Raw genomic sequence first — 19,075 nt, 5'->3', positions numbered from 1 at the left:
TAAAACATCATAGGAAAGCATGTTAAATATCCAATAAGGCTGAAAGACACATATTTGCAAAGTAATAAGAGGACAATTTATCTTATTATTCTTTGTATATAGTATTAGATTCCAAAATAAACTGTTTCTGAAATCCTCTTCCCTACTTATTGAGAAAAAAAAAAACAGAAAAAGGTGTTTAGTTGTTTTTTTTTTAATTGCTCTCAGTCCACAGGACTCGCAGGCCTGTGACAGCAGCTCAGGACACCAGAAGGGCCTTTCATGGCCACGGAGACCCTTTGCCTCCTCTTGTGACTGAAGACACTGTGCCAGGGAGAGCAGAGGGTCGTGGCAGGGCCACGCGCAGCTCCAGCCCCAGCCTATTTTCCCAGGCCTCCTTTAGGTTCCTCCTGGTCCCTTGACAGAGCTTGAATCTCTACTCAGGTAACTCTTAGAAGACTGAAAAACTCACTTGCCTTTCCGTCCCTGTCTCACTCCCTCCCCCAACACCCACCAACCACATCCTTAGGCCCTTGGGTCACGGTCAAGCTGTCGGCACTGGCTGCACCTCCCGCTTTCACAGAGCTCTGCGCACGGGGACAGGAAGGGCTGCAGGTGTCAACTCTGATTAGTGGTGAGACACCTCCCCAGACCCCGGCTGCTCACCGCTGCCGAGTGTGTCACCCCATTGGAAGGCACTGCGGTGGAGATACCTGCAGAACCCCATCTTCAGTCTTGGGCAGACTCATATAGCAGCCAGGAAATGAAATATAACTAAAATGAAATAAGGAGACCTATAGAAACACAGCTTATGAAGACACCATTCTTTAACATTTCAGTTAGACCACAACTGAAAGTTCTCTATGGCACACCCCAAAGTTTTGCCAACACCCTTTGGCTAAAACTGTTTTTCATCAGGTCACTGCTTCATTAATAAATCTAACAGACAATTAGTTCTCTTCCCCTTGAACACCAGTAGCATTTGACATAGATGAAGACAGGGCCAGTGGCCATAATTAATGATGCCATTTGGCGAAGAGGTTCATCAGTGCCCAGGTGGCAAAGGTTTGGCAGTCAACACCAAAGAGGACCAGCATTCTTCGCGGCTGTTGGGTATATATATGTATGCTTAAGTTAACTGTGTATAGGTCCCTCTATGAAATAAGTTCAATTTTTTTCAACTTAGCTTTTTTTTCAATTACAGCTTTTACCTTCAATATTGTTTTGTGTCAGTTTCAGGTGTACAGCACAGTGGTTAGATAGTCTTCGGCTTCACAAAGTGTCCCTGCATATTTTCAGTGCCCACCTGGCACCGTACACAGTTATTGCAATATTACCGACTGTCTTCCCTATGCTGTACTTTACATCCCCACGCCCAGAAGTCACAAAACAGTCACCTTAGCCTTTCGCTTGTCTTTAGGAAGCACCAAGTTTACCAAATCTGCATAAATCTGCTTTTAAAAATCCGTTAATCCTAAGGGGATGTAGCATTATCAACTACTCTCCACACCTCTGCCCCTTGGTGAGAGTCCACTATGCATCAGGAATTGCATAGTTTTAAGGTTAGGGTCATAGGTTTGCTGGAGCCTTCTGAAGCATCACTGCCTGCATTCAAATTCGAGCTCTGAGACTAACCAGCTTAGAGAACAAGAGAAATAGAAAACATGTAAGGCTACCATCACGAGCAGTTGCCTAAGTTGCTTACTGCACGAACGAGCTCAGCCAATGAGTGAGCGGTAGCCGCAATTTTGCCCACACTCCTCTCACCGAGCCCTTGTTCGGTGCAGGCTTATGTTCGCCTGAAGGAGGGGGCTCTGCTTGCAGCAGTGTTGTTGGGCCCATGAGACACATCTCTTCAGAGGAAGTGATTTTTTTCTAGTTTACACGAAAGTACCAAAATGGCCTAGCAGCAACCCTGCAACTAGAGGCAACCCTGAAAGTGGGGCTTCGGTCTTCAATGATTTGCTTGTGGGATCGGTTACATTTAAATCCCCAAGGTTTAGGACACTGCCTGGCACATAGCACTCAACAAATATTTGTTGAATGAGTGAATACAAAGCAATCTGAGAACCAGATAGAACATGTGACGAATGCTGGGGAACACAGCAACTTTTCTCAACGTGGGGCTCTCCAAGACTCTTTCAGGGACCAGGCAGTCAAGAGTATTTTCATAATAACACTAAGGTCTTACTTCTCTATTTCGCTCATTCTCTACAAGTGCACAGAGCTGAAAAAAGTTTATTGATAGGGTTTCAATTCCACATTGCAGCTAACTATGAAGAAACTATAACATCAGTTTTGGAGAACTAGCAAAGAAAAATATCCACAATTATCTGAAAAGGCTTTTAAAATGCTTCTCTTTGTTTTAAGTACATACATATGTGAAACCAAATTCTCTTCCAATAGTGCATCCAAAGCTATACTTTGCATATTACACCAGATTGAATGCAGAAGCAGATATGTGATCCAGCTATCATTTATTGCCAGATATTAAAGCAATTTTCAAAAATATAAAACCATGGTATTCTTCTCGTTAAAATGTTTTGGTTAGGAAAATATAGTTATTTTTCCCTTAAGAATGTGTTATTTATGTTAACATTTAATGAATTCATTACAGTTCATTTAAATGAATTAATATCTAAATATTTGGTGATAATTTGTTGTCATTTTAATTTGGTTAAAATTAATAGCTAGAACTCACATCAACAAAAACTCCAGGTTTTTCAATGATTTTTAAGAGTGTAAAGCGGTCCCAAGACCAAAAAGTTTGAGAGCAGCCCGTATAAAACCAGCTCCAGATTATCAGAATCACTTGTGGAACTTTGTAAACATACAGGTTGTGGGTCCCAGAGTCTGATTCTGTGGCTGTAACAGGGCTCTGAGAATTTCTATCTCCTAAGAACTCTCCCTGCATTTCTGATCATCAGTCACTGGTAGAAACAACACATAGAGTTGAAGTTTGGGGAAATTCAGGATCAAAATGAGCTACCGTTGTCAGAGAAGGCTTTGTGTACCCGACATTTATCAAGCACATACCAAGTTCCAGGCAATGGTGAGAACACTGGCCAGACCCAGGCCCTGTTCTGAGAAACCCACAGACCAGTGGGAGAGACAGACAGGACAGGCAAGAACTCCGGTGCCCAGTCGTGGGGGTCTGTGACGGGGGCAATGTAGTGCTGTGGGCGGAAGCGGGGCACCCCACCCCTGAAGGGCTGGCCTTAAACAGTGGCAAAGATCTACAGAAAGGGGTGACAGGATATTATGAGTGATGACCTAGAGGCAGATGGTCACGACGCCCTGGGGGTGGGCGGTACGGGCTGCACTGGAGGGCTGGCTAGGGAACAGAGCAAGATAAGGGCAGACGGGGTGGGTGGGCCAGACCACCGAGAGGTTTAGCTCCCCTGAGCAAGCCGCTTGCAGTTTGGTGGCAATGTGATGACAGACATGCTGTGGGATTACAACTCTGGGGACACTGTGGAGAGTGAGGGGCTGAAGAAGGGGGCGCCTGCTAGCTGGCAATTCGAATGATGTGATTCTGGGAGTCATCCAAGCCAGGCGACAAAATAAACAGCGGCGTTCATGCCCATGGTCTCAAAGAAATTAGATAATCCGCTGAAAATCAGACAGTGAGATAAACTAAATTTAATAAGTCCTCCCTGAACTTTCTGTGGCCTTTCTGTTTGAATTTCCTGAATCATTTTATAGCAGCAGCTCTTTTAGGGTCGTGGACTCTCATGAGAATCTGAGGCACAGTTTAGACATTCTCCCCAAGGGAGGAAAAAGAGTGAATTAAAGCAAAAAAAAAAAAAAAAGTGTGACTAGTCTCCATTCTTTTGTTCCCTAACCTTCACATCTTTTCACCTTTTTTTCTAAAAGAGGTGTCATTTGGCAAGGGGAAGGGAGAAAACAAATTCTCTCAGCAGAGTGAGGCACTAGCATTGTTCTATAAGAAACACTGAATATTAGCAGCAGAAAGGCTGGGGGTAGAAATTTCCCTCTGAAGTCCAGGAAGCAGCTCCCCGGGGAGCCATGCAGGGGAGGAAACAGGGACAGCTCCAAACGTGGTGGAAGAGGAGGGGTGAGCTAGACTGTGCTGGGGTCGGCCGATGGCTCGGGGAGAAAGTGCAGAGCCGCGCTCAGTGAGTGAGAGCACTTGCCCAGTAACAAGGCTTTCTTTCCGGACACGGACTGCACCTCTGCACTCACCAGACACTGTGGCCACAGCCAAGGGCGGGTTTTACCTCTCCACTGATCTCCGGTCCTTGTGAGCCCTCATCTTCCGCAGCATGGAGACCGGTCCTCCTCCATCAGGGCTGCTGGTCACGGTTGTGCAGGCTGTGCACGGAACACAGTTCTGGGCACAGAGGACGGCGGGCACTGGAAGGCAGCCTGTGCTGCGCTGGCCAAGCTGGCCCGGGCCCTGTGCCCCCCGAGTGGGCACCATGTTCCTCATCCTCACGAAGGGGCCCCACCAGGCGAGCAGTGCTGCGCCACCTGCCTAATGCCCTGTTCTTTCTCTTCTCCTGCCTCCTCCTCATCCCTCACCACAGGGGGCCTCGGCACAGACTGCCAGTGTGTGAGTGTCCACAGGGTAGTGTGGGCTGGGAACATTGGCCAGGCTCTGGCTCCCCTCACGCCTCTCCCAGCGCCTCTTACACAGACTTCGCTTTCTCAGGAAAAGTAGATTGAGGGCGAAGGACAAAAATGACTCACTCCACGACAAGTGTGCTTCCTCTATCCAGAGCAGAAAGAAGAAAACAGGGCCACGAAGACTACAGCAGCGTCCCCCTTCCCCTCGGCCAGGGCCTTGAGCTAAGAGAATTAGCTCGAGCTAAGGGTTGTGGGGAAGGACTGCCCATGAGCAGAGCCGCTGAACGGCAGGCAGCTGCAGAGCCGAAGCCGCAGGGGAGCTCGCCTTCCCCCAGGGCCGTGGGGCCAGCACTGGCTTGGCCGGGCTCCAGGTCTCACACCTGCTGCAGCTCGGGCTCCAGTGCAAGCCTGTCGGCCAGCATCAGCCCCAAGCTCACTCTCGCTTGGTGCCCTCCCCTCTTCCCTCTTCCTTCAGAGAGGCTTTGACAGTGTTGGAAATGCCACAGTTGCCCCAGGTGCCAGCCCAAATGACTCGCAGGCTCCAGGCAGCCCCCTCCTCGCCCTGAGGGCCTGGGCTCCTGCTCCTTCCAGTCTCATCCCCGAGTGAGCACGCTGAAGCCCGGACCTGGGTTCGGTTCGGAGCAGAGCGGGAACCTGGTACTACAGGGCTTTTTGCTTCCAGGAGACCAGGGGTCCATAGTCATCATTTAACGATGGTGAACATACAGGGTGCACTTAACTGCATACCAAGCCCTTTCCGTTCAATCCCTCACCTCACCCTCACAACCTCCTCCTGGAGTATGATTCTTCTCTTTTCATAGATGAAAAATACTGACACTTGGAAACATAAAGCTTGCTCAGGGTCACCCACCCCCACCAACTCCACCAATCCCTCAGAATTATCTCCTCCTTCCTCTTTAGATGTGACCAGGTGTTAAATTGTATTCTGTCCTTCAAGGGAAGGAGCTTCGAGGAAACCACTGCAAGATTCACTTTGATAGGAAGGCCAGATGATCATTATCAGACTAGATACAGGGGGGAGAAAAAGAATGTCTGTCTAAAGGTCAAACAACTGTTGTCTGACAGCCCACTGGGGGTGGGGGTAGGTGACTGGTTTCCCAGAATAAGTCTAAATTCTGTTGCAATCCGTCAGAAAATTGCATGGGCGTTTCATCAGGGGCACTGGTTTTCTTCCCAGAAGTAGGTTTTGAATGATATCACATACTAAAACGTCCGTCCCAGACCAGGTCTGGGACAATTTTTGGTTTTCATGTTATTATGGTGAACATCACATTATATTGACATATTACAAGACTATTGCAATTTAATTATGTAATGATAAGACCTAACTATGGTGTCACAGAAATCCTGAGAAAGTCAGGATCTGCTTTTATGCCCGGCCTATGACAGTGCTTAATAAATGTTTATTCGGAGAATGAGTGGGCAAATGAGGGAACTTCCTAAAACAGAGAAGAAATGAGCGAACTATATAAGGGCTGCTCGAAGTGCAGTCCAAAGACCAGGCAGAGTAGGTCTGCAAAATGCGTACCAAGATAAGCACAGAAATCAAGAGTATATATTCAGAAAGCTGTTTTTTTTAAGTAATTAGATAATGTCTTTTGAATCTAATCATAAAAAACAGGACTTGCATTTTATACATCCTTTTAAAATCTCATTTGCCCTATTACTCCTTTGCCTTTTTCTTCTTCTAGGAATTTGTTGTACTTTTAAACAATGTTAATTTGCAATGACCGGAAATTTATTTTTTTTTAAAAAAAGTCATTTACCACAGCAGTTTAATCAGATGACCACAAACCCACGGGAAAGGCCAGACAACTTTATCCCACGAGAATTTCCATCTAGAAGAAATAAATGTCCCGGCAGAGAAAGAGACCCCGAGTCTGCCCCACGCAAACCCGTGGCCGGCCGGCTCTCACATGAGCCTGGTCACCCGAGATGACCAGACACATTTTGGAGGGTGAGGGAAACAGAGGTGTCCGCCCAAGGCTCCTCTTCCACAGCTTCTTGGAGCCATGCTATCGCCTGGAGGCAGGGCGCCTCTCATGCTCTCCGGCCTGCCCCACCCCCAAACTTCAGAAACGAACCAGGGAGAATCAGAGACGTTAGCATCAAAGCAGAGCAGAATCCGAGGCTCTGTGTTGTGGCAGGATGGGGGTTTTCTTCCCCCACTCACCCCCTGCTGCTCTTCCTCCCCAGAGCCCCCTCCCAGCCCTTCCTGGGAGGAAGTCTGGTCAAAGGAGGAGCGTGACTCTTCTTTCTGACAGGTGTGAATGGTGAGAAAAGAAAGGTGTGTTTTCTTCATGTTTCCATCTGAAGGGCTTACCCCTCCTCCAGGGACCTTCCCTGTGGAGCACAACCCTGAGGGAAGGGCAGAAAAGATAGAAAAAGATGGGGGGTGGGGGTGCACAGGTGGGGAAAGAGAGACAGAGAAGACCAGGGAGAGAAGAGCTGGATGGGTGGTTTTCAAACTAGGTAGTGAATTTGCAAGTGATGTGGTAGGAAAGTAAAGAAATCTCTGGACTTCACATCTGTCAGACTAAGATTTTTCTTTGAGACTGAATGTTCCTACAGTCCTTCCCAGCTATGTCGCCAAGGAGCCAGCACGTGGCACCAAATAGGTGGAAGCCTTATTGTAGGTGTGGTGGTCAGGAACGTGGGCTTGAACCAGCTTGTCTGGACTGAATCCTGACTCTGGCACATGCGAGGTGTCTGGCCTTGGGTGAGTTTCCTGGTCCGTAAAAGGGGGATGATAACAGTGCCTTTATCTTGGGGGATTACGAGTAAATAAATTAATCTATGTAAAGCACATAGTGTTAGATCTGTGGTTTTTACCAGGGCTTTAAGCGAGGCTCTACTACACACACACACACACACAGCATGCCTATACACTTTTCCAGTGTGAAGTTCAACAGCCAGCTACCGATGCCATTAACAAACATGCTTGCAGGTTCCTTGGGAAAACCTGGGGTAGTTACCATGCTGCTGTTACACACAACAGCGTAGGAGTGTGTATATTCATTAACACACTGACATCGAAAGCTGTTCACAACATGGTAAGTGGAAAAAGCAGATTGGAAATGAGATTGTACCATATGATCCTATTTTTGTAAAAATACACACATATGTGGATAAGAAAATTCTGGAGGGATAAATACACACAAAAAAGATCGTCATTAGAGTGATTTTTATTATTGTCTTTTTGCATTGCTTTTTGTTCTAATCTTTGCAACAATAAGCATGCACTATTTGTAGAATTTGGCAGGGGAAGGATATAGAGATATATATCTGTATAAAGAACTTCTCTCTCCTTTAGGATTTCTTCAACTCGCCCCAGTTGGGCTGGCTTGCAGATTTCCCTTCTGAGCACTGGGGTGGAGGGTGGGAGAGCAACCCTCAGGTTCCCCTGAAACCCGCGTGGCCCCAGCCCTGAGTGGTGCAGGGCTTGGGCTCTGGGTGTTCAGCTCGTCGACGACAGGCAAGGCAGAGCTGCTGGCTGGCTGTCCTGTCCTGGGTGTCTCCACTCCTGTGCTGTTGCTGTTTTCACAGGCTGGCCTTTGCCTCTGACATTTTCTTCTTCTCTCTAATCACCTGCCAATGAGCTGACATTTTAAGCAAAGGGTAAACCTTTAAACTTCCATCACTGAAACTGAAACAAATAGACACAGTCCGTGGCTCCAAGGCAAAGGCTGAAAGGGCTGAGGCCTGAAGGAGGAGCTGAGATCTGGCCCTCAGGTCCCAGTTCCGCCTGAAGCCCGCTCTGTGTCCTTGCGTAACTGTAACAGCATTTTATAGTATAATATTAGTAACATAACATACTACATATAACATAATAACAACCTTCTTCCAACTCCGAAAGTGTGAGTCTAGTAATAATATAAGTAATATGATATATCATATATTATATAATGTAGATAGTAAAACCAGACAGTATAATAATAATAACACATTAAAAATAATAAAGAAGCAAAAGAAAATATTCTGATCATGTTGACTTAGATATTAGACCCTCAGTGGAAGTATATGCACGAACAGAAGAGAGAGATAATTAGCGTGGGTCTGCAGGCAGTCCTCAAAGAATTAACAAAAATATGGTTTGGGGCCTGGATTGGCAGGTAATTTCCTTCTGTCAGACTTTTCTATTCATTGAACCGAGATACAATCTATGTCTGTTTAACTCACCTAATGAGTGTTCAGCAGACAGCTACACACAGTGGTGGGTCTGATTTAAATACGTGTTCTGACAATAAGCATGATAAGGGCATGGAAACGGAGACCCCTGTCTGATCAATGCCGTGTGTGTGGCCCTGACACACCACACTGCCTTCGTGGGCCTCATCTCCTTCACTCCGACCTCGCAGGGTCCTGCTGAGCCTCAGATGAAAGCCTGGTGGGATGGAAAAAGGGCAATCTGGATCCTGGTTCTGCCAAGCATTCTTTAGGTGCACATACAGGGGCCCTTTAGCCTTCCCGAGCCTGAGCTTCCTTGCCTGTAATGTAAGCCAGATAATAATACCCCACAGCATCGTTGTGAGGTCACATGGGACAATGTACAGACAGTACTTGATAACCAAGAGGATGCTAAGCAGATACTTGCAATGATTACTGTAAGACTCGGAAAAACACTTTGGACACTTTTAAAGTGCTATATGGATGAACATGTCAGATGAAGACAATGAGGATTGATTCACTGGAGAAATACAGTCCAGGATGTACTGTGGATGGGCACGGCACCATTTCGGGTACTAGAACCAACGAAGATGGGTGGGAGAGAGAGAAATGATGAAGAGGAGAGGAGGGAAAAGGAAGGCCAAGAGATGTGTTTGAGAAGTACATGTGTACAGTGATTTATCTGGGGTTTTCTGAAGACTTTTCAAACATGCCTTCCATCAAAATCCTTAGTAAATCTTCTGTTCCCCGAGACAACAGCTCTACCACCCAGTCACTGCCCTTGGGTTCACGCCGATGGCTCACCTGTAAGTTGCACCCCTGCCTTTTCCCATCAGTGTGACAGTGCCACAGACTGGGGCACTATACATGCCAACACGGCTCTAATGGGCAAACGCGTCCAACTGCAAGGGCGGACGGGCCCTCGCTGCGGCAACTCTGCTGTGTCTCAGGGTTGGGCTACCACCCAGATTCTTGGAATCACTCCGCAGCGCCCAGCAGGCCAGCTCTTGGCAGCGCTTCGAGTCCTATCTAGGCCCTGAGTTCTAGTCATTTCCTTCCTTGTTTTCAGAAACCACTCGCCTGTGTAGGCCCCAGCCCCACTCGGCTTCTGTTAATCACGTCGCTTTCCTGTTCCCGTCTCTTTGCTAATCGGAACAGTCCTAACCCAACCGGCAGGTAGGTTGGAATCCCAGTGAAGTCGGTCACTTCTGGGGCCGATTGGGTATTGACCACTGATTGTTGTTAAAAGCACACGTGTCCGCCTCTCGGGGCCAGCAGGGAAAACGTTAAGCCTGCTGTTTTTTTTCAGAGGGGCAGCTTATTTTTAAACCCGGTCTGTCCACATCATCTAGGCTTCTCCTCCATTAGGAAAATAAACGACCAAATATTGTCTCTCCCGTTTCCCAGTTTATTTTCTTCATAGCACTGATGACCCATCCACATGTGTCAGATTTGTTTACACAACTACGGTCCGCCCACACGCGCCCATCCCTGCCTAACTAGATCCTCAGCTCCACAGAAGCAGGAACTTGGGCTGTTTGCAGCCTTCGTGCTAAGAAGGTCCTGGTTCAGTGGCGGAAGGGAAACATAAACACACGATTATGAAACGACCTGGTAAATCCAGTGATGGAGATCCGCTCAGGTCACTGTCTCCTCAGTGCCTGGGCCCCCTGCTTTCCCTGAATCACCCCCAAGGGTGAGAACCCAAGGAGCTTAATAAGTGTTGAGTGAATAAAGAAGCAGATGGAGATCTGTATCCACCTAAGGAACTAAGCCTCTGTTGAGCCCTTCTGGAAGATCCTGAAAGCCACCTGCTTTGTGCTAAGCAACAATACTACAGATCGTAAAGTGCAGGAAACCTGGATTAAACAGCAAACTTATGAAAAGCGAGAAAGTTAAAAAACCAAAACAAAGCAAAACTCTCTCTACTCATGAAACGTAGAGAAAAGAGCACCCAAAAGAGTGGTAAGACGAGGGAGGCACACAGGAGCTGCCAGTGATGGTGCAGCTTCGGTCAAGTCGTGTAACAGTCCCAGAGTCTCAATTCTTCACGCACGAGGCAGCAGGGTCCTCTCGGCTCTGAGGCATGTACAAGGACAACCGAACAGTACAGCTGCCACTTACTGAGCCTGTGCTGTGTGCCAGACATAGTCCTGCCTTTACCCGTATGAATTCCTTTAATCCTCACCACCCATGGTATTATTTTCTCCATCTAAAAGGTGAGGAGACCGAGGCACAGGGAGGTCAGTTAACTTGCACAGGCTGCAAACCTAGTGAGTGGCAGAGCTGGAATTCAAGTCCAGGCAATTCGACTGTAGAACCTGAATTTTTTAAAAAAACATTTAAAATTGTGAATCGTATCAGACAAAGGAGTGTATAAAACACATAAGAATATTTTTGAAGGGTGAATAGCAGAAAAAAATTCAATGATCACTCATGTGCCCACTCCCCAAACAGGAAATAGAACATTACGAATACCTGTGATACTCGGCTGCCCCTGCTAAACGGTATTCCCCTCCTCTCCAGAAGAGGTAACCACTTATTTAAATGCTGTGTTAATCATGCTCATGCTTTAACAGTTTTTGATCCTAAATATTATATTGTTAAGTTTTTCTTGCTTTTGAACTCCATATAAATGGACTCATACTGTACATATACTGTTTGCCACTTTCTTTTTTCTCAACAGTCTACATTCATCTCTGGCGATATGTGTAGCTACAATTCACTCATTTTCATGCTTGCATAGTATTCCATGCGTCAACATACCAAAATTTATTTAGCCATTTTCTTTTGATGACATTAGATTGTTTCTAGTTTTTGCTATTACCCACAGTGCTATTAAGAATGTTCTCACATATGTCTCCCAGGAAATCTATGCAAGTGTATCTCTAGAGCATGAAATTTCTGGGTCAAGGGTACAGGATATTCAGCACCACCATATGCCAAAATGTTGTAGCAATTTACACCCCTATGAGCAGCATATGAGATTTCCTATTGTTTCATATCCTTGCCAATGCTTAGCCATACTCTTTAATTTTTGCCAATATGGTGGTGTGAAAATATCTCACTGTGGATTTTGTTTGCTAGTGAGATTGAGCACCATTTCTTTTTTTAAAAAAGATTTTATTTATTTATTTTTATAAAGAGAGGAAAGAGAGGGAGAACAAAAGGGAGAGAAACATCAATGTGCTAGAGAAACATGGATCAGTTTCCTCTAGCACGACCCCTACTGGGGACCTGGCCAGCAACCCAGGCATGTGCCCTGACTGGGAAACAAACCCACAACCCTTTGGTCCAGGGGACGACACCCAACTGACTGAGCCACACCAGCCAGGACTGAGCACCTTTTCTATTGTTTATTGGTCATACATATTTTTTCTTCAGTGAAATGTCCATGTTAAAATTGGGTTACTTTTCTTGTTGATCTGTAGTAGTTCTTTACATATTATGAATAATGGCAGAGTCATTATGTTATTAGAAGACCCACAAATCTGGAACATTGCTATCTCAGAACTACTCTTATGCTTATTCAGATTAGAATTAATCGATATACTCCTCTCTCTTCCAAGCAAACTGATGTCAAGAGTGATATTTCCTGGGTTGTGAGGCTAAGGCAGGGCAGTTACCCAGACTGGCAAGCCTATACTTCAGTAGAAATTGGAGTAGTTGCTTTGTGCCAGAACATGTAGAATACTTTCAATATTTAGTAAGTGTGTCAGTCAGAATCCCGTAGGAAACCAAACTTATTCTGGATGGTTCAGATGAAGAGGCTTGAGTGAAGGCACTATTGGCAGAGGCCCAGCTGAGGGGACCACACAAGAGATGTTGCTGCCTCCCAGCTCCAGCGCCAGCAGGGAGCCATTATCTCCCCCAGGGCCAATGCGGGAGCGAGGAAATCCTGTCCCAGAGCCCAGTGAAAATTAGAGCCACGGAAGAAGCTGCCCAGCAGGAGCCACAAGGAGGAGCCACAACTGTTGACAGATAAGCATCACCAAAGCAGGAAGGTGATAGCGTGAAAAACTCAGCGATTCTCTTCTCCCTCCTTCTGACTTCCAGACAGGGTCTCCCGTGAGCTGAACACGAGTGGAGGGCAGCCAGGAGGAGGTCCCAGGTGATGCAGTCAACAGGGTTGGCCTCCCACCACCGAGGAGGGCAGCAAAGGGTGGGAAATGGACCTTCGAGAGCTGGGGACAGCCAGCACAAGCCAGCCAGGACAATGTACAGCAGCCACCTGAGACTCCACAGGAAGAAGGACAAAAAAAACCCACACAAGAAGACCGCTGAGCCCACCGGGCCTCTGCAGTGTGTAACGGGTCGTTCTCACCTTCTTAGCTCAATTAGCAAGTGTTATGAACACTAAACACAATTCATCATATACTCTGTGGCTGGTCAAGCTTATACCAAAATTACATGGTAAAACTGGGACCCTTTGCAGAGTAACTGCACAAGGGAAATATCTCCGTTTATCTGTCAGTTTCTTATCAGCAGAAAGAGAGTAACACCTACCTTCTGACCGCATCATGAGCATTAAATGAGGTGATGTATAGAAAGACCTGGAGCCAGTGCGCATTCAAATGCACCTGTTGCTGTTCCCACTGTGTGTCGTTGTATTCACCTCACTCTGAGCGAGGACAGTGCTGCAAGTGGAGCTTGCATCTGCATCCCATCACGCGGCCCCTGGTTCTAGAATAGTTTCATCTGATCTAGTATATTCAGCCTGTGTATCTGCATAGGAATCCACCAAAAACATAACAACACTGCCATGTGAACAGCAGCTCATAGATATAAAGCACTTTCACAATCATTATTGAATTAGTGCTCCGAACAACCCAGGCATGGTCTCTGTTGTGAGAGAGGGAAGCTGAGAAGGCTGGAAGACACATGACCCAGACTTTCTCGCTCTAAAATATGTCACAACAGTCCAGCCTCTTTCTCCCTCGTTCCTGCTCTCTAATGACCAGTGAGCATTAAATCCCACGTCAGGATATATTTTAGAGTCGACCGAAAAAGTTAATGTGGCCTTCCGGTTTAATCAAGTACTCTTTATGGACTTACATCACAGGTCATTACTATGGCTAATATTACCCTTCCTGGTGAAAAACTGCTTGAGATCTTAGCCGGTGGTGATATTTCTTTGCTTTATGAGGAGAGTGACAGCTTAAGGAAAAACAGGTCTCCACCCTGGAGCAGTTTTGATCTGACGCAACCCACAGGACGGATTGCCTTCCAGGCACTGAAGACGAACACTCACAGAACCTCCGTCCCCTCTGCAGTACCACATGACCCTGCAAAGGTGCCTAATTGGGATCCTTCTATCACATCTCCTGCTGGGTAAAGTGCCCTTTCATGCTGCCAGACTCTTAAAATGAAAGAACGCAGCTCTCCTCTCCTCTATCACCTCCTCATGCAAAGGAAACTTCTGAAATCGGAGGGATAGAAAAGTGAGATAAGAAAAAGAGAGTATTTTTCCAAACTTTTGAAAGCATCAAATCACAAGCCAAGGGTGGGAGTGGGTGGGACTTTGCCAATGATGGCGCCCTGTGACTTAGCAGGGTCCGGCTCTCACGGCCAGAAGGAAAGTGAGGACTCGGTGCCGGCTACAGGAGGTCGGGTGTGGCAGAGCCGTGCCGCCGGGCTGCTCTGGGAGGAAGTGGGGCACCGTGGTTTTGAGCAGAGCTGTGGAGTCAGACAGACCTGCTCGAGGGTCCTGGTGCCTCTGCTCGCCTGCTATATGGCCTGGGCTTATCACATCAGTGTGCCGAGACTCAGTTTCCCGGTGTATGATGGCACTCGTTATAGTGCAGCCCTCTATATACCACGTGGAGACATGTACGCTCGGGTGCTGAGCATGTACCTGGCACACTCAGAGCGCTCAGCGAACGGTGCTTTCAATTCTGTCACTCAACCTAATGTCATCTCTCCTGATACTACTGCCCTAGTTAAGTAGTCCGTATAAAGTAAAAAGAGAAGAGGATGAATAACTCAACCATTCAAACCAACTCTTTAATGTAAACAAGAGCATATTTAATACAGCTGTTTGGAATAGTTAAGAATCAACATAGTACAGTGTACAGAAAGTCCTGCAAGTTTTAGAGAATAAGAAGCGTGTGTCTGAGTCAAGGCAGCAAAAATAAATAGAGGCAGGTGCAAACAGAGGCTTATGTAGAACAGACATTACACGATTTCCAACAGAAATGACCTACTTTCACTTCTTGCCCCTGCAAGGCTGGCGGGGGTCTGCTTCCTTCCCATACCCACTGCATGGCCCGGCAGCCCACTCCTTTACTCTCTCCAATTCAACATGTTCGTTTAGTTACCGTTTCTTCCCTGTACTGGGCCCTGCGAGGTACACAGTAGGTGTCTCTGCCTCCAAGAACTCCTAGCCCTGTAGAGGACACAGCCACTATTGGCCTCAATTTCTGCCAGGTCCCATCCCTGGGCAGGGTTTTCACATGCCTTCCCTGTTCTCAGGTGTGAGGGTTCCCAGAGGGACCCTTAAAGCTTGGCTCCTGCCCGCAGGTGGAAGGCTCATTGGTGTGTGCACCCACGTGGCTGTTGCCCCTCTGGCCTTCTCTGCCTTGCCCGGGAATGGAATCACCTCCTTTTCCCTGACTTTGAATCAGGTACCTGGGCTCTCCCGTTTCCAGAGACACCCCCTGCCCTCTTCTCCCTTCAACAAGGAAGAAAGAAAAGCTTGGGGACAGGCAATGTTAATAAGTAGACATTCATTCCTGCTAACAAGCTAAATAGACCACACCCGAAAGACGGGCCCTGAAGGAAAATCTGTGTGCCTTAAGACTGCTCATGTGTTGATGGGGGAGGGATCAACAGGGATATTACAGAAGGTGAGCTCCCTCTGCCCGCCACACCCTGTGCCTGCTCGGCTTTCAAGCACAATACGGAGAGCCGGACGTAGGGGCTCTCCAGTCAAGGGACACAGAGGCGAGGACAAGCCACAGGGCTGGAGGACTAGAGGTAGCTGGGGGAGGGTGGAACTGTCAGCCCCAGGGAACTGAGGGAACTTTGGCGCCCAAGGACTGAGACCCAGGTCCCGGGCCTTTTACTGGGTGTTCCTGAGGGGAACATGTGGAGAGGAGCCCAGATTGGATGTTGGCATTGTTACAGCTATGACGACTGGACCACGCGAGGAAACTGAGAAATGGGTTTGGTTATGCCAATGTAAGTCCAGTCCTAGTCACTTATGCCAGCTGCCCTACCATTTGTGTGTGGTGGCCACACCCTACAATAACAGTGATGAACTTTAATAAATGTGGTTCGGAGTCGTTCTCAGCTTCCTCTGGCTAGGTGAGCAGATGATGTACCCAGGTGCCGGCCCTCTCAATGTCCTCCTCACGTTACATAGAACTCTGTTCTCAACTTTAACAAATGATCAATGCCACTGCTTTTAAGCCATCAGATAGAATGGGGTTTGAAGGGTCCCTATTAATTCAGCATTTTCCCCTGATAACATTTGATTATACAAAAAAATCATTATACAGTCTTCCTGTTCCCTGTGCTTGGAACTCGTGATTGCTTTTCTACACAGGTGTTTCGTATTCATGAAACAGTAAAAGCTATAAATTCTACCTTATTTCCCTCACACACACATATGTACATAGACACCTTACTAATTATTCTGATAAGATCCTAAAACTAATAACTTACGTTGCCCTGCCAGCTTAGTTAAGAGCTCAGACAACAAATTCTCCTGATTACCGTCGTGCAGAATGCTGAGCTGGCCCTCATTCGCAAGGCCTGCAGCCCCAGAGGCGCCAGTGCCAGGGATCCCAGGCAAAGCGCAGCGGCTCCCCAAAGGAAAGAGCGAGTTTTAAATTCTCTTCCCAACTCTGCTGCTACTACTTGACGCAGTCTGATTCTCTGCCCGAACGGTTTTCCTTCGGTCTGTGTTGGTGCATGAAAGAGGAATACTTAGTGCATAATTGGAGTTCTTTGGGTGGAAGGTAGTATTGTAAATAAGAAACGTTTTTTAATAATTACAGAAAATAGAGTGATAACTGCTTTTCATCATTAGGCAGTATTAAAGTATCATGTTATCGAACATGTTTTATATACAAACTGAGTGACAGCTGGGTGAAAAATTAATAGCAAGCATCAGTTGATGGTCTTTTTAAAATTTGATTACCTAGTAACATCTAGCAGTCAAGTGGCTTCGACAAAATTAGTAGTTCAGGTGAAAATAACACTACAAACACATGGCAGAATCCTGCAAGACTGCTTCACACACACAGCGGTGTGTGTTGGTGAGTATACAGGAGAAGACTTCCCGGGCGTGAACATTAATTATATGTAAGAGCTCTACATTTCGTTACCATTTAAATAAACTGTGTCTTTAAATACGGAATTCTTCGGAAAACTCACTTCATTGTCCAAAATTATAGAGACCATTTTAGTTTTTTAAATTGGAGATAGAATGTTCATTCCAGCTGCCCAAGGGGTCCTCTGGCGGGGCTGGATGAGGAGTTCATTTGCAGAGCACACGCCACACAACATCCCGCGGCCAAGTCCTAGCAACCACTGCATCTGAAAGGAAATGCTGCCCAGCATGTGCCCCAGAGAGCCTCAGCCCTCGCTGCTCTGCCTGCTGTCCCTGCCCATTAGTCTTTGAGGTGAGTAAATGCGTGTTGGTTGAAGTCCCTGGAAGGTTAGAGGATCTTGCACTCATTAATGGAGAAGAGCTTCCTTCTGTTGCGTCTTCTGGCTTGGTTCACGGCGGTTCGGACGGCACACTCAAATACCTGCTGCACCCCCCGATTGCTGAGGGCTGAGCACTCCAAGTAGCCCTTTGCTCTCACCTCCTGGGCCAGTCTCTTCCCATCCATGGCACTGATGCAGGAGGCCCTGTGGGGCCCCACCTCCCGCTGGTCAGTCTGGGTGGCCACCACCAGCACGGGGGTACAGGGCAGGTAGCTCCTGACTTCACCAATCCACTTGTTCCTCAGGTTCAGGAAAGAGCTGTGGTTGGCCACAGAGTAGCACATCAGCACCACGTCGGCCTGCTGGTAGGACAGGGGACGGATGCTCCTGAAGGCGTCATTGCCAGCTGTGTCCCAGAGACCCAGGCTGATCTGGATGCCGTCCATGAAGACGTCCACGCCCGTGTTCTCATACACCGTGGGCTTGTAGGCCTCCGGGAAGGTCTCTGAGGTGAAGCGCACCAACAGGGAGGTTTTCCCCACGGCAGTGTCTCCCACCAACACACACTTGATGGAACTTAGCATCTTCCCAGCCTGGATTCCTAGTCACAAGTTCAGAATCCCTGAGTAGCTAAAGCAAACACCATTCAACACAGGGAATGAAAACCGGAGGGGTTTGTGTTCGCGGGACCTCTGGCAGCAAGTTGCAGGATGTTACCTCTCTCCATCCATCCGAGAGAGACCGAGATCTACTTTGAAACGCTCCAAAGCCTGGTCTTCAACTGGAACAGAAAAAGAAGAGAGAAAATTGAGCCTTTCTTATTTCTTTTTCTGATGCCTGGGCACTGCCCCACCGGCGAGCAGACTGAACGTGGGCCCCCCGCGGAGCGGCCGTCCTGCCCGCTGTTCCCCAGCAGAGCAGGGGAGAAAGCTTGGACCTGCTACCCCCCAGCTCGTGCACCCACAACTCCACCCAGTCAAGAAGCAGAAGCTGATGTTATCTTGAAAATCAGCCTAGTGATAAAAACACAAGCAACTGCTCTGATCACAACATGAAAAAGACCTCAATAGCAACCTGGTGTGTGAATGAGACGTTTCCAAACAGCTCTCTCTGGCTTCCGCCCCGAGAAGCAGGGAAGGCAGCTGACAGCGCGCTCTGTCTTCAGGGTCTAGCGCGTCCCAGCCACTTCGGGAACTGCGAGGGAGAGACATGTAGTGAGCCACCGACGTTACCCGCACTTCCGTTCGTTTCTCGATTAATCAGCCAGACCTTGCTTTCTGTGGGAATTTGAGGTCAGAGGAAAGAAACTACTAGAACTCTAAAAATTTGCTGTTTTTTCCCTTGAGGTTTTTCCCCAAACGTGGCTACCGTTATATCTGAGAGGGCGCTGTCCTTGGCATTTCTGCGTCAGAGACCAGACGCCATTACTTACTCGATCTCCAAGCCTCATCTTGCATATCTGCAAGATTATGATAAGTTTAGGAGCCACTTCTCAGAGATGTTGTGAGGATTAAATTATTTCTCTCTTTCAACATTTTTGGAGCCTAACTATATATTGGGAACTCTGCTAGGCCTCTGGTTAATCAAAATAACTTGCTTAAACGTAACCACGGGCAGCGCCTATCACTTCAACGGGACTGCATGAATATGACGGAATCCGAAC

General features: G+C 47.4%; 1 protein-coding gene across 1 annotated transcript; it reads right to left on the bottom strand.

The window, feature by feature from the left end:
• Window positions 1-14,759: 14,759 nt before the first annotated feature.
• RHOH (ras homolog family member H) lies at window positions 14,760-18,717 on the bottom strand. Its single transcript, XM_036019991.1, has 2 exons — window positions 18,487-18,717; window positions 14,760-18,193 (listed from the first exon to the last, which is right to left on the bottom strand). The coding sequence occupies exon 2, from the start codon at window positions 17,994-17,996 to the stop codon at window positions 17,421-17,423; it is 576 nt and encodes a 191-aa protein (XP_035875884.1). The 5' UTR covers window positions 17,997-18,193; window positions 18,487-18,717; the 3' UTR covers window positions 14,760-17,420.
• Window positions 18,718-19,075: the final 358 nt, after the last annotated feature.

The sequence above is a fragment of the Phyllostomus discolor genome, chromosome 1 (assembly GCF_004126475.2).
Source record: "Phyllostomus discolor isolate MPI-MPIP mPhyDis1 chromosome 1, mPhyDis1.pri.v3, whole genome shotgun sequence".
Classification (NCBI taxonomy): domain Eukaryota; kingdom Metazoa; phylum Chordata; class Mammalia; order Chiroptera; family Phyllostomidae; genus Phyllostomus; species Phyllostomus discolor.
Note: the sequence above shows the minus strand (reverse complement) of the source record. Positions and strands in the feature narration are given on the sequence as shown.